At 39.1% G+C, this 24,726-nt stretch overlaps 1 protein-coding gene across 1 annotated transcript in view; it reads left to right on the top strand.

Moving 5' to 3' along the window:
- The window catches only part of EXD1 (exonuclease 3'-5' domain containing 1), a 41,613-nt gene that overhangs the window by 2,866 nt on the left and 14,021 nt on the right, over positions 1-24,726 (top strand). Inside the window, exons 4-9 of the mRNA XM_010848052.1 lie at positions 6,679-6,747; positions 12,353-12,410; positions 12,659-12,786; positions 14,799-14,857; positions 18,250-18,336; positions 24,705-24,722. Of these exons, the coding sequence (XP_010846354.1) occupies positions 6,679-6,747; positions 12,353-12,410; positions 12,659-12,786; positions 14,799-14,857; positions 18,250-18,336; positions 24,705-24,722 (419 nt within the window). The remainder of the gene's footprint in view (positions 1-6,678; positions 6,748-12,352; positions 12,411-12,658; positions 12,787-14,798; positions 14,858-18,249; positions 18,337-24,704; positions 24,723-24,726) is intronic.

The raw sequence follows: 24,726 nt of genomic DNA, 5'->3' as shown, positions 1-24,726 counted from the left end.
CTTCAACAGACGAATTCCAAAGACGGTAAGGGTCTAATTTTTGTCATGCACAAAGAAGCCCGGAGGTAGACTGCTGAGGAAGAGTGCAGTGGCTGAAAGATTCCAGGAGAGATGAGGCATCTTGTGCTCCTACTCTGCCGCTTCAGTGATCGCCTGTTATCCTCACGGTCACAGTGTAGCCTTTACACCTCCCAGTTTCAATTCCAGTTCCTTTACGGAGGATATAATTCAGGAACAGCCAGATGGAGGAGATTTATAGGGCAAGGTTTGTGGGAACGGGCTCAGAGTTTCTACTGTCTCTAAGCATGCCACCCTTTTAGCCTCTTCCATGTGTTCATCTTGAAGCCTCAATGTAGAGTTTTTATTCAGCTAGAATATTGACTTCTTAGAGTAGTTGTTTTCCTGGCACAGTAAGTTTCAAGTTCACAATTGAAAGGTGTAAATGACATTTGAGAGATTAGTATTACTGTTAAGCCATATTATTAGTTAAACTTTTGTGGGCTAGGATGGGACGATATCAGGCTTTTACAATATTAATTCATTTGGTAATCATTTATTGAGTTTTATATCCCAGGTACAGTGCTGGGTAGCAGGGATATGGATAAGAATAATATGGTCTCTGTCCTTGAAAAACTTACACTAGTAAGGAGAAATATCAGTAACCTCAGATATGCAGATGACACTACCCTTATGGCAGAAAGTGAAGAGGAACTAAAAAGCCTCTTGATAAAAGTGAAAGAGGACCTGAGTGAAAAAGTTGGCTTAAAGCTCAACATTCAGAAAACGAAGATCATGGCATCTGGTCCCATAACTTCATGGGAAATAGATGGAGAAACAGTGGAAACAGTGTCAGACTTTATTTTGGGGGCTCCAAAATCACTGCAGATGTTGATTGCAGCCATGAAATTAAAAGACGCTTACTCCTTGGAAGGAAAGTTATGACCAACCAAGACAGCGTATTAAAAATCAGAGACATTACTTTGCCAACAAAGGTCCATCTAGTCAAGTCTATGGTTTTTCCAGTGGTCATGTATGTATGTGAGAGTTGGACTGTGAAGAAAGCTGAGCGCCGAAGAATTGATGCTTTTGAACTGTGGTGTTGGAGAAGACTCTTGAGAGTCCCTTGGACTGCAAGGAGACCCAACAAGTCCATCCTAAAGGAGATCAGTCCTAGGTGTTCATTGGAAGGACTGATGCTGAAGCTGAAACTCCAATACTTTGGCCACCTCATATGAAGAGTTGACACATTGGAAAAGACCCTGATGCTGGGAGGGATGGGGGACAGGAGGAGAAGGGGACGACAGAGGATGAGATGGCTGGGTGGCATCACTGACTCGATGGACATGAGTTTGGGTGAACTCCAGGAGTTGGTGATGGACAGGAAGGCCTGGCGTGCTGCAATTCATGGGGTCGCAAAGAGTCAGACATGACTGAGCGACTGAACTGAACTGAACTGAAGGAGACAGATAAATAAGTAGAAAGATATAATGCAGTGTGATATCCTCTGATAGAAGGACACACAGGACTCTATGGAAACACAAAGTTTCTAATTTAGATCTAAGACAGTGGGGAAGGCTTCTCAAAGGAGGAATTGATGTCAGAACTGTATTTGGAATTAGATGTAACTTCACAAGAGTTAACTGGTTGGGAAAAGCGGGGAAGGTTGTTTTAAGCCAATGATTCTCAGACTTCATCTATATTTCAGAATCACTTGAAAGACTTGTTCAAACACAGATTGATGCCTCCCACCCCCTCAAAGAGTTTCTGATTCTTATGGTCTTAAGTGGAGTTCAAGAATTTGTGTTTCCAAGAAGTTTCCAGGTGATGCTGATTCTGTGCTGGAGAACACTCTTTGAGAGGACCATTGTTTTAGGAAGAAGTAGCAGCATATGTAAAAGTAGAGAACTGAAAACTTGGTGCATTCAGAAAATGTTAAGTATGGGACTTGCCTGAGGTCCAGTGGTGAAGACTCCTCACTTCCACTGCCCAAGACAGGGGTTCTATCCCTGGTCAAAGAACTGAGAATCTTCATGCCTTATGGTGCAGCCAAAAAAACCCCAAAAGACTAAGTAAATTTCAGTGTGAGGATGTGGTGAGAGATAAGGCTGGAGAGAGAAATAAGCATGGGGCAGATCAGAAGGACCTCCACATGTCATAACATTTGGAACTTCTGAAAGCAAAGAGAAACAATCTGAAATATCTTTTAAATCGGAGTCATATAGATTTTCAAATTACTTGCCTGAAATTTTTAATGCTGTATCAGTTAGGAACTGTGCTCAGCTGCTAGAAACAGATTCACTTCTAGTGGCCTAAACAAATCATGTAAAAGAAGGCACGTATCCCAGAGCTACTGTGACTCTCCCCAAAGTTGTTCTTTGTCTTTCTATAGTACCATCTTCACCATATGGCTTCAAACCTCAAGGGGATATGGTAGTAGCTGGTGGAGTAAACACAGGAGGAAGAGGAAAGATAGGGTAGGGGGTTGTTTCTCATCTTAAAGAGATGTCTTGGAAATTTAATAGACACTGCTGTCTGGGGAGAATGAGCACATTGGTAGCCTGAATAAATGGCACTAAGTAGATAATAGTCAGTAAATGCCCCGTGCTCGTTCAACAGTGTTCAATTCTGATGAAATTTTTGGTATATTTCTCTCTAGTGTTTAATTATATAGTTTTAATGTAGTTGACATAAGAAATTGGGTATATCATATATGCATTTTTTTAGTTAACAGTGTAACATTTTCTTATATTATTTGAAACTTCAGTTTAATGGCTAAACATTTTAAAATGAAAAGCTTAAAAACCTTAAAAAATTTGTAATATTTTATAATTATAAATTATAGTAAGTTACAATTAAAATATAATTGTATATTTTATAATTATGAGTTATAATAAATTATAATTATAAAATACATTTTTATATTTGTTATATTTTATAATTATTGTCTTAGGAATAGTTCCTAGAAGTGAAAATACTGGGTGAGAGTTACAGATATTTTAAATGTTTCTGATGCATGTTTCTAAATAGTTTTTCAAAAGGTTATATGTTTTTACTTTGCTACTAGTAATGTGTGAGTGAATTTCAGTAAATAACCTAGCCTTGAGTTTTTAAGAAATGCAAATGTGTATCTTTTCTCAGAGTTTGTTGTATTATAGGCAAAGAGTGATATTTTATTTTGGCATGTTTTAAAAAATATTCCTAAAGAAGTTGAATGTATTTCTTTATACCTATTTACTTAAAGCTATGGTTTTTCCATTAGTCATGTATGGATGTGAGAGTTAGACCATAAAGAAAGCTGAATGCTGAAGAATTGATGCTTTTGTACTGTGGTGTTGGAGAGGACTCTTGAGAGTCCCTTGGACTGCAAGGAGATACATTGATTCAGGAAATCAGTCCTGAATATTCATTGAAAGGACTAATGTTGAAGCTGAAACTCCAATCCTTTGGCCACCTGATGCAAAGAACTGACTCCTTGAGAAAGACCCTGATTCTGGGAAAGATTGAAGGCAGGAGGAGAAGGGGATGACAGAGGATGAGATGGTTGGATGGCATCAGTGACTCAATGGACATGAGTTTGAGCAAGCTCCAGGAGTTGGTGATGGACGGGGAGTCCTGGTGTGCTGCAGTCCATGGGGTTTCAAAGAGTTGGACATGACTAAATGAATGAATTGAACTGAATTACTTATTTTATGTACTATTTGGGTAAAGCAGGGTGCGACATCACTATGATAGCAGTGTGAAGGAAACTTTGAAGTTGGGAGAAACAAGAGACAAGGAGAATAGACAGGGAACTATTCAGGCAATCAAGGTACCCAGTAAAGAGGAAGTAATGGGAGTCAGAGCTTAATCTTGTCAAGGAATGGAGGGGATTAGTAATTTAGTAATCAATTAGATAGTCAAAGTGCAATGGAAAATGACTCCTACACTTATGACTGAGATTTGACATATAATACTGTTATTGATAGAAATGGGAAGAGGAACAGGTTTGTTGGTTACTGCAAGAAGGTAATGATCAGTTTGAAAAATCTTGCAGTAAGTCTGCCATTAGTTGAAAATTCGAGTAGACCTCAGAGAAATAATCCATATTGGAGAAATGAGGGATTAGGATGACTAGGAAGTGGATATGATCACTCAAGGAGAAGGTAGAAGGATGAAGAACATAACCTAGGGACTGTCAGTGTGTAAGTGGCAAGCAGTGGTGGTAGAGGCAGCTGAGGAGACCAGAAGGAGCAAATCAGGGAGACGCTGAAATGCTGGTTATAAGATGCATATTAAAATCACTGAGGCCTGGGTTTGAATCCTGACTCTCTTACTAGTAGTGTGACCTTGAGCAAGTTATTCAACCTTTCTGAGCCTCAGATTCCTCCATAAAGAAGATAATGAAATGCCTGTCTCATTATGTTACTGGATAATTAAACATAGGCAATTAATTAGCATGGTGCCTAGCTTAGGTGCTTAGTATGATGACTCTGGATAATTAGTAGGAAAGGAAATAAACACCAAGAATGTCTTGTAAGTCAAGAAAGTAGAGAACAGTATTGTCAAAGGATGCATGAGAGCCAAGTATAAGATAGTAAACTTCCAGGGGACTTTACAAATAGGCAGTTGGTGATCTTTGACCATAGGATATATTCCAGCTGAGCTATTTAAAATCCTAAAAGATGCTGCTGCTGAAGTGCTGCACTCAATATGTCAGCAAGTTTGGAAAACTTAGCAGTGACCACAGGACAGGAAAAAGTCATTTCATTCCAATCCCAAAGAAGGGCAGTGCCAAAGGATGTTCAAACTACCGTACAATTGTGCTCATTTTGCATCTAGTAAGGTTATGCTCAAAATCCTTCAAGCTAGGCTTCAGCAGTACATGAACTGAGAACTTCCACATGTATAGTCTGGGTTTAGAAAAGGCAGAGGAACAAGAGATCAAATTGCCAACATTTGTTGAATCATAGAGGAAGCAAAGGAATTCTAAAAAAAAAACCACATCTGCTTCAATGACTATAATAAAGCCTTTGACTGTGCGGATCACAACAAACTGTGGAAAACACTTAGAGATGGAAATATCAGACAACCAATATCAGACATCAATTACCTGTCTTTTGAGAGACCTGTATGCATATCAAGAAACAACAGTCAGAACTTTACATGGAACAACAGACTGGTTAAACATTGGGAAAGGAGTATGACAAGGCTGTATATTGTAACTGTCTATTTAACTTATATGCAGAGTACATCATGTAAAATCCCAGACTGGATGAATTATAAGCTGGAATCAAGATTGCCAGGAGAAATACCAACAACCTCAGATATACAGATAATACCACTTTAATGGCAGAAAGTGAATAGTAACTGAAGAACCTCCTGATGAGGGTGAAAGAGGAGAGTGAGAAAGCTGGCTTAAAACTCAGCATTCAAAAAACTTAAGATCATGGCATCTGTCCCATTGCTTCATGGCAAATAGATAGGGAAAAAGTGGAAGCAGTGACAGATTTTGTTTTCTTGGACTCCAGAATCATTGCAGATGGTGACTGCAGCAATGAAATTAAGAAATACTTGCTCCTTGGAAGGAAAGCTATGACAAACCTAGACAGTCCATATAGTCAAAGCTATGGTTTTTCCTGTAGTCATGTACAGATGTGAGAGTTGGACCATAAAGAAGGCTAAGCATCAGAGAATTGATGCTTTCGAATTGTGCTGGAGAAGCCTTTTGGGAGTCTGCAGAGTTTGTACTGCACAGAGATCAAATCAGTCAATCCTAAAGGAAATCAACCCTGAATATTCATTGGAAGGACTGATACTGAAGCTGAAACTCCTATACTTTGGCCACCTGATTTGAAGAGCTGAATCATTGGAAAAGACCCTGCTGCTGAGGAAGGTTGAAGACAAAAGGAGAAGAGGGTAGCAGAGGATGAGAAGGTTAAATAGTATCACCAACTCAATGGACATGAATTTGAGCAAACTCTGGAAGATAGTGAAGAACAGGAAAGCGTGGTGTGCTACAATCAGTGGGGTTGCAAAGAGTCAGACATGACTTAGTGACTGAACAGCAATAACAGCAAAGAATATATTCAATGGACTAGTGAGAGTTAAACTCCACTGTTTTCAGTTGCTGAGAGATGTGGAGATATACAGATGCTGTGAGCATTTCCATCTAGAAAAAATGACACTGTGTTGTAAACATGACATCTAAACTTCTAAATCCTTTACCTACTCACCGAAGAGCCTGTAATTGGGCCAGGGGTTGGGCTGTTGTCTCTGAAAATTCATAGATCAGGCATGTAGCATGAAAAGGGTATGGACTCTAGAAGTAGTCAGATGCCTTAAATTTTTTTCTGGAGTTAGGTGGAATGAAAATCAGTAGAAATATAATAAATAGATAGTCTTTAGCCCCAGAGGCCTTAGGATATTCTTGGCAGAAGTTTAAATTTGGTGTATTACTTCTGCCTTTTCAGTGTATCTTTGATCATTCTGGGGTTCCCTCTGTTCTTTATACTACTTGTTTCAAGGTTATAGCTTTATAATTTAGCTGTATTTTAGCTTTGACTCTTCATTCCTTGGGGAAGAGAATTTGGTGGTTTTTATAAAATTCAGATTTGGGCAATTTTGAGAGGTATCATATTTTCTTAAAGTTTTAGGGACTATTACTTTTTAATTAATCAAATGAATTGTTTTCTATAACAGTGAAGAATGTAGAGACTGGTCTCAGTGTCCCAGGAGTGAAGATGTTTTTTGGACATGAGATTGTGAATGGTGAGAGCTTCATGTTTCCTACTTGCTGGTATCGGGATTTGCAGTAGCAGGAAGCTCACTGCTCTGCCTCATTCCAATATTTGGTGGTGAGGGGGTGGCGCAAGATGTCTTGCATTAATGAACTCTTAAAGTTGGTATTTGAGAATTGTCCCTTATCTTACTGTTGCAGTAGGTACTGTGAACAGAACTATCTTAAAGAATTTTAATCATCTTGGTTTTACAATGTGAGGACAGCTGGTTCTCAATATTAGAGGTCAGTTTGCAGGCAGAGTTATCAGTCTGAACAGAGAGGAGTTATCTTGTTCAGCAAGTGAGTTTAACACCACACGTTCACAGTACATCCACAGTACATTATTTGAAACCTTGGGGCCAAATGTTCCAGAACCCAAGTCTAGTTCTGGATTTTTGAAAATTTAACAAAGGGTATGGGAGCTTCCCTGGTGGCTCAGACAGTAAAGACTCCGCCTGGAATGAGGGAGACCCCGGTATGATCCCTGGGTTGGGAAGATCTCTTGGGGAAGAAAATGGCAACTCACTCCAGAATTCTTGCCTGAAGAATTCCATGGACATAGGAGCCTTGTGGGCTCCTATGGAGCCCATGGGGTTGCAAAAGAGTCAGACAGTACTTAGCAACTAAACAATAACAAAGGATATATACTGGTCATATTACATAACACTTCAAGTGGGTCTGGTCAGCACTCTAATAACACATTTCTGCAGAAAAATGGGTGGATAATCATACTAAGAAGGTTAAAATAGGACTATAAGTAGTATGACAGTTCAGGTTTTGCTCCCAAAAGAGTTACACAAAATTTTTGGTTTTCAGACCTTTTGGGGTTTTGCAATTACAGGAAGTGGCCCCGCTCTTTATTTCTGTCAGCAAAAACCATTTATCAAAAATAGATCCAATTATTTGCCTAAAGGAATATAGACACTCGTCAGTGTGCTTCAGATAAGCCAAATGAAACAAGAGGAAAAAGGTTGCAAACAAGAACTGTCCTTGGTTTCAAGAACACAAAAGCAAAAAGCCCTCCAAGGGAGGAGTAAATATCAGTATTGGGTGGAAGGGAGTTTGGGAATAGAAGACCTAGGACTTCATAGAACTGCATTTCTGATCATTGAGGCAGATACGAGGAAGGAAAAGGACTCCTGTAAATGAGAGATTACTACGTCTTGAAAGATTGTTTTGTGAGCTAAATAGAATTTAGGGAGAGATGAAAATCTCACCAAATTAATGACTGCCAGTCCAGACCTACTTTAAAGCAGACAAGTCCAGCCAGCTTACCTAGCTGCCCTTTCTCACTCAGTATGCTACTGGAGTATGCTACTTGAGAACCCCATGAACAGTATGAAAAGGCAAAAAGATAGGACACTGAAAGATGAACTCCCCAAGTCAGTATGTGCTCAATATGCTACTGGAGATTAGTGGAGAACTAACTCCAGAAACAATGAAGAGATAGAGCCAAAGCAAAAACAACACCCAGTTGTGGATGTGACTGGTGATAGAAGCAAAGTCCGATGCTGTAAAGAGTAATATTGCATAGGAACCTGGAATGTTAGGTCCATGAATCAAGGTAAATTGGAAGGGGTCAAACAGATGGCAAGAGTGAACGTCAACATTTTAGGAATCAGTGAACTAAAATGGACTAAAATGGGTGAATTTAACTCAGATGACTGTTATATCTACTACTGTCGGCAAGAATCCCTTAGAAGAAATGGAGTAGCCATCATAGTTAACAAAAGAGTCCAAAATGCAGTGCTTGGACGCAATCTCAAAAACGACAGAATGATTTCTGTTCATTTCCAAGGCAAACCATTCAATATCACAGTAATCCAACTCTATGCCCCAACCAATAACGCTGAAGAAGCTGAAGTTGAACAATTCTGTGAAGACCTACATGACCTTCTAGGACTAACTCCCAAAAAAGATATCCTTTTCACTATAGGGGATTGGAAAACATAAGTAGGAAGTCAAGAAACACCTGGAGTAACAGAAATATTTGGACTTGGAGTACAAAATGAAGTGGAGCAAAGGCTAACAGAGTTTTGCTGAGACCGCACTGGTCATAGCGAACACCCTCTTCAATGCAAGAGAAGACTGTGCACATGGATATCACCAGATGGTCAATACCAAAATCAAATTGATTGTATTCTTTGTAGCCAAAGATGGAGAAGCTCTATACAGTCAGCAAAAACAAGACCAGGAGCTGACTGTGGCTCAGATCATGAACTCCTTATTGCCAAATTCAGACTTACATTGAAGAAAGTAGGGAAAACCACTAGACCATTCAGGTATGACCTAAATCAAATCCCGTACGATTATACAGTGGAAGTGACAAATAGATTCAAGGGACTAGATCTGATAGAGTGCCTGAAGAACTATGGATGGAGGTTCGTGACATTGTACAGGAGACAGGGATCAAGACCATTTGCAAGAAAAAAAATGCAAAAAAGCAAAATGGCTGGTTGAGGATGCCTTACAAATAGCTGTGAAACGAAGTGAAAAGCAAAGGAGAAAAAGAAAGATATACCCATTTGAATGCAGAGTTCTAAAGAATAGCAAGGAGAGATAAGAAAGCCTTCCTCAGTAATCAGTGCAAAGAAATAGAGGAAAACAATAGAATGGGAAAGAGTAGAGGTCTCTTCAAGAAAATTAGAGATACCAAGGAAACATTTCATGCAAAGATGGGCACAATAGAGGTCAGGAATGGTATGGACTTAACAGAAGCAGAAGATATTAAGAGGTGGCAAGAATACACAGAAGAATTATACAAAAAAGATCTTCATGACCCAGATAATCACTATGGTGCGATCACTCACCTAGAGCCAGACATCCTGGAATGTGAAGTCAAGTGGGCCTTAGGAAGCATCACCACAAACAAAGCTAGTGGAGGTGATATAATTCCAGTTGCGCTATTTCAAATCCTAAAAGATGATGCTGTGAAAGTGCTGCATTCAATATGCCAGCAAATTTGGAAAACTCAGCAGTGGCCACAGGATTGGAAAAGGTCAGTTTTCATTCCAATCCCAAAGAAAGGCAGTGCCAAAGAATGCTCAAACTACCGCACAATTGCACTCATCTCACACCATAGTAAAGTAATGCTCAAAATTCTCCAAGCCAGGCTTCAACAATATATGAACCATGAACTTCAAGATGTTAAAGCTGCTTTTAGAAAAGGCAGAGAAACCAGAGATCAAATTGGCAACATCCGCTGGATCATCGAAAACACAAGAGAGTTCCAGAAAAACATCTATTTCTGCTTTAATGACTATGCCAAAGCCTTTGATTGTGTGGATCACCACAAATTGGAAAATTCTGAAAGAGATGGTCATACCAGACCATCTGACCTGCCTCCTGAGAAATCTGTATGCAGGTCAGGAAGCAACAGTTAGAAGTGGACATAGAATAACAGACTGGTTCCAAATTAGGAAAGCAGTACATCAAGGCTGTGTATTGTTACCCTGTTTATTGAGTTTATATGCAGAGTACATTATGAGAAACGCTGGGCTGGATGAAGCACAAGCTGGAATCAAGATTGCCGGGAGAAATATCAATAACCTCAGATATGCAGATAACACCACCCTTATGGCAGAAAGTGAAGAAGAACTAAAGAGCCTCTTGATGAAAGTGAAAAAGCAGAGTGAAAAAATTGGCTTAAAACTCAACATTTAGAAAACTAAGATCATGGCATCTGGTCCCATCACTTTATGGCAAATAGATGGGGAAACAATAGAAACAATGAGAGACTTTATTATTTTGGGCTCCAAAATCACTGCAGATGGTGACTGCAGCCATGAAATTAAGATACTTGCTCCTTGGAAGAAAAGCTATGACAAACATAGACAGCATATTAAAAAGCAGAGACATTAGTTTGCCAACAAAGGTCCGTCTAATCAAAGCTATGGTTTTCCCAGTAGCAATGTGTGGATGTGAGAGTTGGACTATAAAGAAAGCTGAGCACCGAAGAATTAATGCTTTTGAACTGTGGTGTTAGAGAAGACAAGATCTTAAGAGTCCCTTGGACTGCAAGCAGATCCAACCAGTCCATCCTAAAAGAAATCAGTCCTGAATATTCATTGGAAGGACTGATGCTGAAGCTGAAACTCCAGTACTCTGGCCACCTGATGCAAAGAACTGATTCCTTGGAAAAGACCCTGATGCTGGGAAAGATTGAAGGCAGGAGGAGAAGGGCACGACAGAGGATGAGATGGTTGGATGTCATCACTGACTCAATGGACATGAGTTTGAGTGAACTCTGGGAGTTGGTGATGGACAGGGAGGCCTGGCATGCTGCAGTCCATGGGGTCACAAAGAATTGGACACAACTGAGCGACTGAACCTAACTGAACGCTGCTGGAAACACTTTTTGTCCCTTGAACACCTTTTCAAAATGCCGGTGATGGTTGTGGTAGTAGAGTGATTCTTAATTGTGTTTTGACTGTTAGACTTTGCAATAGAGCAGAGTTCTGGACTGGAACAAAGCTAGGCTGTAGATGAGTTTGTAAAAATAAATGAAGGAATCACTCCTACCATCTCCTAACTCAGGAGAAGGCTGACCGACAAGCTCTGGAATCTGTACAGATGGATTCATTTCCTCCTAAATTCATTCTCACGATTTGGACTTTGTTAATAATTTTAAGATCAGAGAATGGTCATCTCCTTCTTTCTTTGCTCTGTGGCTTAGCCATGGAGGGGTCTCCAAGGTCCTGAAAGCACCTCAAATAAGAACTATCAAGATGAAGGATAATAATTGACTAATACGTGTTTTCAGTGAATTTTGCTTTCTCTGACCAAAACTCATTGCTTTTAGAATGTAGGAAAAAGAGACATTTTGAAACAGTGACCCCTGAGAAGCTTCTCCCCCCACTGAATAGTACCCAAGTATACTTAATTGAATCTTAGATGCCATCAGTGATAAGGTGCATTATTTCTTATTCCACTCTTAAGAAAGAAAAAAGCTGCCAGTTTAATTATCATGTGTATTTACTTTAAGTCATTTCCAATTTCAGAGCTGTTTAAAATGTGCATCTTAGAATCAATGATATATCAATATAATATTTCCCTGTATTCCGTGAACCATTAGGTTAAAAAAAAAAGTGGTTTCAGAGTCTCTGTGAAATGTCTCTCTCATATTTCTTTTGTGATTTCCAGTCTAGCTTTTGTTACCTTTTGTTTCTGACCTTTAGTGTACCAGCCTGTGAAAGAGTCAGTGTGAATGATTTAAGAGTAAAACCCCAAACAGTACATAGTATGAGGGAAGATGCATTAGGATGGGAATAAAAAGGAAAGAAAAGATGTCTTTAGAACCAATCTGCTTGATCACAACTGTGCCCTGGAACAGAAAGGGTAAAGTGGACATGTAGAGTTTCCTAATCCTGCTAAATGACCAAGAAAGCTATGTAGAGATATAAGATTAGGGGTCTTCAGTACTTTGGTTAGTCTTTTCTGCTCTATTTGTTACTGGTCAGTGAAGTCCTCTATGGACTAACATTTCATTCCCAATTACTGTCTGTGTTACATAATCAAACTGTGGATGTGGGTGAGAGGAGTAGTAACTGCTTTCAGGTTGGAAGCCCTGTTGAAATCCATCTGGTTATTTTACAGTGGAACTACTGGATGAAGTGGAACAAGGTGCAGTAAGAGAAAAGGCTTCGTCTGTTAGGTATGATGGAATGATTTTCTTAATTATGATGTTACCCAAATATACACATTAGGGTAGGAAACCTTAACTCTAATTCACTAGTTGTGTAGTTCCTAAAATGAAGAAACAGGTAGATGGTATCTTCAAATCAGTGTAAGCAGTGGATAAATGGGTTCTCTATGAAAGGTCCAGAGTCCTTACCACTGATGTGTGTATGGCATTAACAACAAAGAACAAGTTCACCTAAGTGTTGTTTTTTGTAAGTATAGTCTAAATACAGAAAGAACCAAGATGGATACAATAAAAGATGAAGACCTAAATGTACGTAAGCCTGCTTCTCCTGCCCCTAAGGTGCCAATAACCTCTCTTCTGAATGACTTCAAGTACAGCCCATCTGGTGAGTACTAGGGCTCTGAATTTTCTAGCCCTTTTTTGTGATTCAGAGTTCTTCAGAGTTGGTATATAAACCAATATCAGAGTCCTATATGGAACTCTCAGCTAGGACATTGTTTCTAGGGTCCAAATTAAGATAAAAGATCACGATTCATTTGTTTATTTAATATTTGCGTGCACACTATCTGCCAGACACTGGGGATACTACACTCCTTGAGTTATGGTTCATGAAACACACTAAATAAGATAAATTAGTATACTTTTTAGTTTGCTGGTGCCACATGTTAAGTAGAAAAAAAAATGAAAGAGAAGAAATGTGTGAAAAGGGTGCTTTTACAATTTTGGGGTGTCCAGAAAAGGTCTCAATGAAATGGTGACATTTAAAGTAAAATCTTGAAGGAAGTGAGGGATCAAAATGTATGAATATCGGAGGAACTGGTTTTTAGGCATAAATAATGAATAAATGCAAAGGCCTGAAAGAGGACTATCCCACGATTTGAAGGGACAGTAAGGAAATGAGTATGGCTGGAGTAAGGAGAACAATTTGGGATGAGGTGGGGTGAGTGGATCATGGAAGATTTTGTTGATCATTAAAAGGACTTGGTTTTTACTCTGCAGTGAGAAGAGAAACCATTGGAAGTTGGTTGGTTGTTTTTTTCATTTCCCTAATGACTAAGGATGTTGAGGATTTTTTAATATGCTTATTTGACATCTGAACATTTTTGGTGAATGTCTATTCATATCTTGTTTATTTTATTATTTGATTGTTCTCTTATTATTCAGTGCTGGAAGGTTTTTTTTATGCATATTCTGGATACAAGTCTTTTCTCAAATACATGCTTTGCAAATATTTTCTACAAGTCTACGCTTTGCCTTTTCATTCTCTTAAAGAATCTCTTGAAAAGAAGACATTTTAAACTTTGATGTACAGTTTATCCATTTTCTTTCTTTTATGGATTGTGCTATTGATGTCATATCTAAGAAATCTTTCCTAACTCAAAGTCACAAAGATTTCCTCCTGTGTCTGTGTTACTAATGTAACATATACATTAGTATATGTTATGCTATACCTCTAATATTTTAAATTATATAATTAGAAAAATAATTTTCAGGATCCAAAGAATTCCAAATATGTGGACATTGGCCCATTACCAGAACTAATTTATTTTAAAATGCTACTTTTTATTATGAATGTGCTTTTAGAAAGCATATGTCTTAAATACTGTATGGGGGGATGGAAGACAGTATTACACAACAATGAAAATCAAAAGAAAGTTGGAATAGCAATACTCATATGAGACAAAGTAGACTTTAAAACAAACACTGTTTTAAGAGACAAAAAAGGGCACTACATAATGGTCAAGGGATCAATCTAGGAAGAAGATATAATATAAATATATATGTGCCCAATATAGGAACACCTTAAATACTGTATGATATCACATATGTGGAATCTAAAAATTACAGCAAACTAGTGAATATAACAAAAAAGAAGTGGATTCATGGATACAGAACACAAACTAATGGTTACCAGTTTAGGGAGTGATATATGGGTGGGGGAATGGGAGGCACTAATTATTGTGTGTAAGATAGGCTGTAAGGATATATGTACAACACTGGGGAATACAGTCACTATTGTGTAATAACTTTAAATGGAGTGTAACCTTTAACAATTGTATAAAATTTTTTTAAAAAAGGAAGTACTTGTCTTGAAATATTCAAAACATAAACGATGAGGGAAACATGGATTATCACAGGAAATGAGTAAATATTTCACTTCATAAGATTATGATCACTGGGGCTTTTGTTTATTCTCAGTTGACAAGTCAGATGCTAATAGTGGGATGGACTGATACAGGTGATAATGAAATAGTTCTCAGTATTCTAGACATAGTCTCAGTAGTTCTAGACATTTGAGTTGCAGTTGAGTTGGAGTTTAGGAGTATGGCTAAAATTAGTGGGAGGGCTATTCGGTTGCTAAGGAAGACAAATATATATAATATTGTTCTCCTGTAGAGGAAGAGGAGGTGACATACACAGTCATTGATCAGTTCCAGCAGAAGTTTGGTGCTGCAGTAAGTATTGCCCTTAGTCATCCTCAGTATTGTCTGCAAATGGGTATCATGTCTATGTCTCATACATTTTTCTCTTATTGTAAGATAACTGTTTTCCCTAATAATTTAACAGAATATCTGAGTGCCTGCTTTGTGCCAGGCATTGTTCTGAGGTCTGGGATAAAATAATGATAAAATTCCAGGACTTTCCCAGTGGTACAGCAGATGAAAATCTGCCTGCCAATGTTGGGACATGGTCCCAATGTTTGATCCCTGGTCCAGGAAGATTCTAAGTGTGTTAGAGTAAGCCCATTCGCCACAATACTGAGCATACCCTGTAGGGCCCGAGAGCCGCAACTACTGAGCCTGTGTGCAGCAACTGCTGAATTCTGCTCACCTAGAGCCTGTGCAAGAGAAGCCCATGCAGTGAGAAGCCCAAGCACTGCAGCTAGAGAAAGCCCAAAGGCAGCAGTGAAGACTCAGCGTGACCAAAAATTAATTTTAAGAATTCTATATGAAAAACAGAAAAAAACAAAAAGTTCCAGCCCTGAAGGAGCTTATTTTAATGCAAGAAAATAAATAATTATATGTCAATTGATGATAAATGCTATAAAGAAAACAAAAGTATAGTAGGGTGAATAGAATGTTAAGGAGCTCCTATTTTATTTAGGGTAGACAGAAAACCTCTGTGAAGAGGTGACAGTGAAGCAGAAACCTTAAAAGAAGTAAGGGAGCTAATCATGCGGATAAATAGGTAAAAAAGTTAAAGAAGGCATGATTAGCAAGAGCTAAGGCCCTGTAGCTGAAACACACTTGACTTGTATGCAGAGGCTGCAGGGAGGTCCTTGTGGCAGGACCACAGTGAAAGAGTGTTAAGAAATGGAAGTGGGCAGGAAGCAGATCAGATAGGGATTTTTAGACATAAGGATTTCAAGTTTGACTTGAGTAAGATAGAGAGTCATTGGCAGTTTTAGAAGAGAGTCATAAAATTTTTTACTTATATTTTAAAAAGACTGGATCTCTGTTTAGGCAATTTCTTTACGATTCATTAATTTGACATACGGCAGTAACTATTCAGCCTAGGTTATGATTCACAGACAGACGTCAGGGAAGTCATTAGGTTTTTCTGTTTAGATGCAAGCTTATGCTCATGTATGCCCAGGTATATTTTTTAATGGAGCGTTAACTTTCAACTAGATTCTTTTTTTTTAACAGCTTTATTGAGATATAATTCACATGCCATAAAATTTGACAATTTAAAATGTATGCTTCACCAGCTCTTAGCATATTCACAGAATTGTACATCCATTACCAAAATGAATTTTAGAACATTTTTAATATCCCAAAAGGAAACCCCATATTCCTAACCAATACCTCCAATCCCTCCTCAGTCCCCTAGCCCCTGGCAACCACTCATCTATTTTCTGCCTCTGTGAATTTGCTTGTTTAGGATACTTCATATAAATGAGATCATACAATGTATGGTTATTTGTGATTGGTTTGGCTTCTTTCACCTAGAATAATACTTTCAAATTCTGTGTTATAGCACATATTGGTATTTCATTTATTTTTGTTGCCAAATAATATTCCTTTGTATAGATATACCAGATTTCATTTATCCTTTCACCATTTGAGGGACACTTGGGTTGTTTTTACTTTTTTGGCTGTTATGAATAATGCTGCTGTGAACACACATTGTACAAGTCTTTGTGTGGGCATATGTTTCCATTTCTCCTGGATAGATAATTAAAGTGGAGTTGCTGGTTCATATCATGATTCTGTGTTTAACTCTTTGAGGATTGGCCAGTACTGTTTTGCAAAGCTGCTGCACCATTTTACTTTCCTACCAGCAGGACATGGGGGTTCCAGTTTCTCCACATGCTCACCTACACTTATTATCTGTCATTTTAATTATAGCCATCCTAGTGGTATGAAGTAACAATACATCTTTCTGGTTTTGATTTGCATTTCCCTAAAGGCTAGTAGAGAAGGCAATGGCAACCCACTCCAGTACTCTTGCCTGGAAAATCCTATGGATGGAGGAGCCTGGTGGGCTGCAGTCCATGGGGTCGCTAAGAGTCGGACATGACTGAGCGACTTCACTTTCACTTTTCACTTTCATGGATTGGAGAAGGAAACGGCAACCCACTCCAGTGTTCTTGCCTGGAGAATCCCAGGGACGGGGGAGCCTGGTGGGCTGCCATCTATGGGGTAGCACAGAGTCGGACATGACTGAAGTGACATAGCAGCAGCAGCAAAGGCTAATAGCATTAACCATATTTTCATGTGCTTATTGGCTATTTTTAACAAATTTTTACTGGAGTGTAGTTGACTTACAATGTTGTGTTAATTTCAGGTGTACAATAAAGTAAATCGGTTCTACATATATCTACTTGTTTTTTTTTTTTTGAGATTCTTTTCCCATTGTATATTTTCTTTAGAGAAATATCTATTCTGTTGTCATTTTAATTGTTATAAGAATTTTTTAATATATCAACAGATGCTTTAAAGGATACATGACAGCAGCAAAAAATAAGATGAGAACCTTATTGCTCTGGAAATTTAAAGAGCTGGTTGGAAATTCTTATCAATAGGGAAATACAGCCTTTGTTCCTGGTTTTGCAGCCTTCTTGTTGATTGAGAATGGAACTGAAATTCAGTCCCCTTTTTTAATCATTGATGAAAGATACTCAGAGTATAGAAAACTTTATGCTCTAAAAAGAAAGATATTGTGCTAGTGTACATTGCTTTGCCCTTCTATTCTTGACTAATTTTCTACCTGTAAAATGGGGAGAATCTTGTGCCATATAGATATTTTCATGGATTATGGAGTAGGGATTTTAGAATTATATAATGTTTTGAAATATAAGATTGTAGATTTAATAAGAGGACCCATGTGTGTTTTGGGGATACTCTTATTTCAGTTTTGAGTAATTTAATGAATCCAAGACTTTAAAGGATCTGTTGAGTCTGTGTTTTTCTCATTCTGAGCAGTAGATACTATGAGACTCAGCCACCGTTTGAGTTCCCTTTTGGTACAGTAAGTTGCCCTGTATTAGTTTGCTGTTTTTTGCATGAAGAATCTTGCCATAAGGACTAGAAATTGTTTACTGTAACATCAGTGGTGACAAAAGGTATCTGAGTTTTCAACTCTTATTAGCATTTGCGATAGGAATGATTTATTTTCCAGTTGTGGAATAACTGTGAACACTGAAAAGATCAGAGGTATTCAGTATGACGTGTGTGTGTGTGTGTGTGTGTGTGTGCATGAAGCAAATGTGTTTGGGATTTTGTAAGTTTAAAAAGTATGATCCAATTTGTTTATTTATAGCAATTTTACTTGTGCCATTCATGATGTCATAATTGTAGCATTTATTTCCTGGAGATTTTTATTTTCTTCCTTTTCTCACCAGATGCTCCACATCAAGAAGCAAAGTGTCCTGAGTGTGGCAGCAGAAGGAGCTAATGTGTGTCGTCATGGGAAACTATGTTGGCTTCAGGTGAGAGAGTTCTTCAAACTTTTGAAATAATTGTAGATTCACCAGTAAATTTATTGTGATTGTCTTTTCATGTCACTCCAGTGTTGCTGTCCTGTAACTAGTTTGGAATGTCTTTCAGTTTCCTCGTACTCAGTTTATTATTTTCAAAAGGAAAGAGCTTTATAATCATCAGTGATGTCTCATAGACTCTACTTAAGGTCTTCTTTCTCAGCTTTGTTCTCTTGCCTTAGATATATAGAGAATTTCTTATCTTTCCTTCTGGTTGGTAACTTTCCACAGTAGATTTCTGCCACATTATTTTCATTTTCCTGAATCAAGGAGATGTCAGATGAGGGTCTCTATTGTATCCAAAGAAGTTTGTACTGAGCCTTGAATAGCTAGAGGATGGGTAACCATGTTTGGATCAAACTCAGCAGCATCAGTATTTAAGGGGTGTGTGTGCTAAATCGCTTCAGTCGTGTCTGACTCTTTGTGACCCTATGAACTGTAACCTGCCAGGCTCTCCTGTCCATGGGATTCTCCAGGCAAGAATACTGGAGTGGGTTGCCATGCCCTCCTCCAGGAGATTTTCCTGAACCAAGAATTGAAGCCTTATCTCTTAGTTTCCTGCATTGGCAGGTGGGTTCTTCACCACTCAGGCCCCATGGGTTGGTATTTAAAGGGGGAATGGACCAAAAAAGCCAGCTGAATTCCCAACCAATGTCCTCCATCTTTTGAATGAAGACTTTCATCAGCCTACCTTGTTATTCAACTCTGCCTCAGCTTCTAGTTGTCTTTCAAACCTCTTTGCTGTCTAAGCAGCCTGTTATACTTTTAATAACTCCCAGTAGTTGAGGATATCCCAAGACCTGTCAGTGTCCCCATGGAGATGATCTCAGCACACTAACTCAGGGCGACTGGAAGTGAGACACTTGGCCATCAGCTTTTTAAAGTATGCAAATATATACAGTCCTATGGGACCACATCATGAGAAACGCTGGGCTGGATGGAGCACAAGCTGGAATCAAGATTGCTGAGAGAAATATCAATAACCTCAGATATGCAGATGACACCACCCTTATGGCAGAAAGCGAAGAAGAACTAAAGAGCCTCTTGATGAAAGTGAAAGTGGAGAGTGAAAAAGTTGGCTTAAAGCTCAACATTCAGAAAACGAAGATCATGTCGTCTGGTCCCATCACTTCATCGCAAATAGATGGGAAAACAGTGGAAACAGTGTCAGACTTTATTTCTGGGGGCTCCAAAATCACTGCAGATGGTGATTGCAGCCATGCAATTAAAAGACGCTTACTCCTTGGGAGAAAAGTTATGACAAATATAGACAACATATTAAAAAGCAGAGACATTACTTTGTCAACAAAGGTCCATCTAGTCAAGGCTATGGTTTTTCCAGTGGTCATGTATGGATGTGAGAGTTGGACTATAAAAAAAATCGAGCACCGAAGAATTGATGCTTTTGAACTATGGTGTTGGAGAAGACTCTTGAGAGTCCCTTGGACTGCAAGGAGATCCAACCAGTCCATCCTAAAAGAGATCAGTCCTGGGTGTTCATCGGAAGGAATGATGTTGAAGCTGAAACTCCAATACTTTGGCCACCTGATGTGAAGAGCTGACTCATTTGAAAAGACCCTGATGCTGGGGAAGATTGAGGGCAGGAGAAGAAGGAGACGACAGAGGATAAGATGGTTGGATGGCATCACCGACTCAATGGACATGGGTTTGGGTAGACTCTGGGAGTTCGTGATGGACAGGGAGGCCTGGTGTGCTGAGGTTCGTGGGGTCGCAAAGAGTCGGACCCAACTGAGCAACTGAACTGAACTGATGGGACCACAGGCATAAACCTTGCTGGCCAGTAGAGCTGGAAAATCTGGAGATGTCCCCTGCATGGCAGTTACAGAAATCAGGGTTCTGGATGAGTGTATTAGCACTTTTCTGGGTGACATCGGCAAGCTGGAGCGAAGGAAAGTGTAGAGATGGAGTCCCCAGCTTATGTTCCTTGAGAGCAGCTCCATAGTCCACTAAAGTGTACCAACCCTGGAACCTGCCCCTCAGGCTGAAGCTCCAGGACAGGCAAAGAGCTCTCCTTCACAGAAGGACTGGAGCATGTGCCCCCATTCACTGTCTGTGCAGTGCCCTGGGTGGGGGTTGTGGTAGCCTGCCAAGAACTGGCCCTCCAGTTGCCACAGTCCTGTAGGACCCACAAATACAAGCCACCCCAGCACCAGAGCCATGCCATCCAGGGGCATCCTCTGGTAGCAGCCTCAAAAACTAGGGAACCAGACACACAAATACAGAGGCAGCGACTTTTAACATATTGAAATATTTCTGTTTTCCTTTTTCTAATACTTTGTCATTGTTCTCTTTATTAGTTTTACAGATTATTAACTTTTATTATGTGAAATAAAGATTTTGCTCTCTATAACACCCACATTCCATAGAGCCTACCAATGTAGCTATATCCCAATTTTAAGAATTTTTATTTTTATATAACTTTTTCCAGAAAAGGCAATGGCAACCCACTCCAGTACTCTTTCCTGGAGAATCCCATAGACAGAGGAGCCAGGTGGGCTGCCATCCATGGGGTCTCGAAGAGTCGGACACGACTGAGTGACTTCACTTTCACTTTTCGCTTTCATGCATTGGAGAAGGAAATGGCAACCCACTCCAGTGTTCTTGCCTGGAGAATCCCTGGGATGGCAGAGCCTGATGGGCTGCCATCTATGGGGTCACACAGAGTCGGACACGACTGAAGCAACTTAGCAGCAGCAGCATATAACTTTTTATAATAATACAACTGATTTTTTAAAAATAATTTGATTAATTTATTTAATTTGGCTGTATTGGGGCCTCACTGCTGCATGGGCTTTTCTTTCATTGTGGCAAGCAGGGACTACACTCTAGTTGTGGTGCATAGGCTTTTTTTTTCCGTGGTGCTTTTTCTTCTTATGGAGCCTGGGCTAACGCAAGTGGGCTAAGTCATTGCGGCTCCCAAACTCTAGAGCACAGGCTCAATAATTGTGTTGTACAGTCTTAGTTGCTCCTCAGTTTGTGGGATCTTCGTGGATCAGGGAGTGAACCTGTGTCTCCTATATTGGCAGGCGAATTCTTTACCACTGAGCCACCAGAGAAACCCATATTTTTATATAATTTTTAAAGGTTACTTTCTACTTACAGTATTACAAAATTGTTGGCTGTATTCCCCATGTTGTACAATATGTTCTTAAGCCTATATTACACCCAATAGTTTGTACCTCCTCCTCCTCTACCCCTGTATTCCCCCACTAGTTTGTTCTCTGTATTTGTGAGTTGACTTTTTTTGTTGTTATATTCACTAGTTTGTTGTATTTTTTAGGTTCCACATATAAGTGATATCTACAGTATTTCTCTTTCTGTGTCTGGTAATGCCTTCCAGGCCCCTCCATGTTGCTGTGAATAACAAAAGTGTGTTCTTTTTTATAACTGAGTAGTATTCCATTGTGTGTGTATGGGTGTGTCTCCCACCACTTTTTTTTCCTTTCACCTGTTGATGAACACTTAGGTTATTTCCAGGTAATAACCTGTTGTAAATAATGCTGCTTTGAACATTGGGTTGTGTGTCTTTTTAAAGTAGTGTTTCTGGTGGAGTGTTTTTTTTTTTTTTGGTGGGGGAATTTATATCCCAATTTTTGACTAAGACAGGATTCAGGCTGTATGTGATTATGACTATGTAACCATTGCTCCCTGTTGAGCCAGTAAGATTATTCTTTTCTTGCCCAACTTTTTGTTTTTCATAGAATTGATAATTGCCATCTTCAGTTCAGTTCAATTCAGTTCAGTCGCTCAGTCGTGTCCGACTCTTTGCGACCCCATGAATTGCAGCGTGCCAGGCCTCCCTGTCTATCACCATCTCCCAGAGTTCACTGAGACTCACGTCCATTGAGTCAGTGATGCCATCCACCCGTCTCACCCTCTGTCGTCCCCTTCTCCTCCTGCCCCCAATCCCTCCCAGCATCAGAGTCTTTTCCAATGAGTCAACTCTTCGCATGAGGTCGCCAAAATACTGGAGTTTCAGCTTTAGCATCATTCCTTACAAAGAAATCCCAGGACTGATCTCTTTTAGGATGGACTGGTTGGATCTCCTTGCAGTCCAAGGGACTCTCAAGAGTCTTCTCCAACACCACAGTTCAAAAGCATCAATTCTTCAGGGCTCAGTTTTCTTCACACATGACCACTGGAAAAACCATAGCCTTGACTAGACGGACCTTAGTTGGCAAAGTAATGTCTCTGCTTTTCAATATGCTGCTTACATCTATTCTGATAACCTGGGCTGCATTTTTGTCTTGAAGCCATCTTCCCTGGAGCCCTCTATCCTCTTGTTCCAATGCCAGCTGGTGATGTAAAGCTGGAAGCTACAAGGGAAGAGGCCTGGAGGCTCAGAATTCAGTGTGCAGACTCATTTCTGACTCCATTACCAACCCCCTGCCCTCTTCTATATCTTATATTCCCAACCCTAGAGCCTCTCTCGTTGGATTTATCCAGAGAATATATCTTCTGTCCTCCGTGGGAATGGAAAGGGGTAACTTAGAGACTTACTTATACAGACCTTCAGCCCATCGCCTTATTTCTAGCTCCTCACTTTTCTTAGTATCTGGCACCTTCAGTTCCTAAACCTTTATTTTCATTTTGTGTTTCTTTGTCTGTTCTGTTTTGTTTTTCCTAATCTGCTTTCTTTCTGTCAGTATTTCCCACTGCTTTTCTTTAAATTATTTAAATGTTTAACCTTCATCTGTGGTCAAATATTTTCAAATATAACATTGTGTCCTAAGGTGAAGGTAGCAAATATTTGTTTAGAGTCATAAAGGTGTTTTTTTTTTTTTTTTTATCATTTGGCACACTTCTCATGTTTGTTTCTGGGAATCTATCCTAAATAATTCAAAACATGGAGAAAAAATTCTGTGTGAACCTGTTCATCTTGACAGCATTTATAGTGATGAAAAGTTAGAAGCCACTTAAATAATTAACAGTAGGAGATAATACAGTATATTTGATAGATTTTATGTGGCTGCCAAAGGTTGACAAATATAGTATAGAAAAATGTTTGAAAGTTTATGAGAGAAAAAAGCAGGGTATAGATCTGAATGCATATTATTAGAGTCATATACATTTTTATATGAAAAAAAGGAAGGGAGTATTGTACTGCATGATGCACTGATTCACTGAAAAGATGGATAACAGCCGTCCGTGGGCCTGGCTCTGTTCTAGTTGTTGCTTCAGTTACAAGTAGTGAGTTGGACACAATCTCTTCTCTCACAGAGTTTACAGTCTAGCAAAGAATTATTTTCCAAGCTTCTATAATGTATCTATTCAATTTTTATAATTAAAGAGGTAGAAAAAGAGCAGAGATTGACTATTTCAGGTGTCACATTCTAGCAACAACGTGAAAGATTTGAGAATGGGTGCCTGGTTGGCCTGGTAATTGTAACTGTACCAAGAGTAGCTCCTGAAATGACAAAGATGCCGTCCACCTGTCCCATAACTGGCTCTCAAGACCTATTTGGATCTGTTCTTACCTTTATTATTTGACTCAGTACATTATACATCTATATAACCTTTGTGACTTTTATGATCAGAAACAACCTATAATTCTTAAAATTGTATAAAATTGATCAAAGTGACAGTATTTCACATCCTACCGTTTGTTCCAGCCTGTTTTAAACTGCTAGAGGACAAGGATCTTCTGAGTAATTTTATGTAACACCTAACATGACCATGCATGTTATGGAATTCAGAGAAATAGCATTTTGTGTTATTGATGTTAGTTCCCCTTAAACCTATATTCTGGAATATTAGGATGCCACAGGTGAAACATAAAACATTAAAAAAGAAAAAAGCTAAAGGCCAAACCACCAACTTGTCCTTTTCTTTCTTTTGAAAGATCACAGAGATAGTGTATTTGTGGGTTTTTAAAAAACTTTTTAATTTTATATTGGAGTGTAGCTGATTAACAATTTTATATTTTCAGGTGCACAGCAAAGGGACTCAGTCCTACATATACGTTTCCATTCCTTCCCAGACTCCTCTCCCATCCAGGCTGCCATATAATATTGAGCAGAGTTCCCTGTGCTATGCAGTAGGACCTTGTTTGTTATCCATTTTAAATATAGCAGTGTGAAAGAAAAATAGCAATGTGGACTTGTTGATCCCAGTGTGGGTTTTTTTCTTTAACTTAAGATAAATTTAAACCTATTTCCCTAAGAGTCAATGAGTATGTATTGTTTACTTTAAAAATGTGGATATTAAATGTTATTTTCAGGTCTTTCTTGACCCCTTCTTTCATGTCTTCCTCTTCCCTAGTTCTGTCCTATAATATGTGTCTGGATGGTCTATTGCAGGTGGCCACAAATAGCCGGGTTT

This window comes from Bison bison, unplaced genomic scaffold, assembly GCF_000754665.1.
Source record: "Bison bison bison isolate TAMUID 2011002044 unplaced genomic scaffold, Bison_UMD1.0 scf7180017864259, whole genome shotgun sequence".
NCBI classification, from domain to species: Eukaryota; Metazoa; Chordata; class Mammalia; order Artiodactyla; family Bovidae; genus Bison; species Bison bison.
The sequence above is the reverse complement of the archived record's forward strand: the minus strand, read 5'-3'. Positions and strand labels throughout refer to the sequence as shown.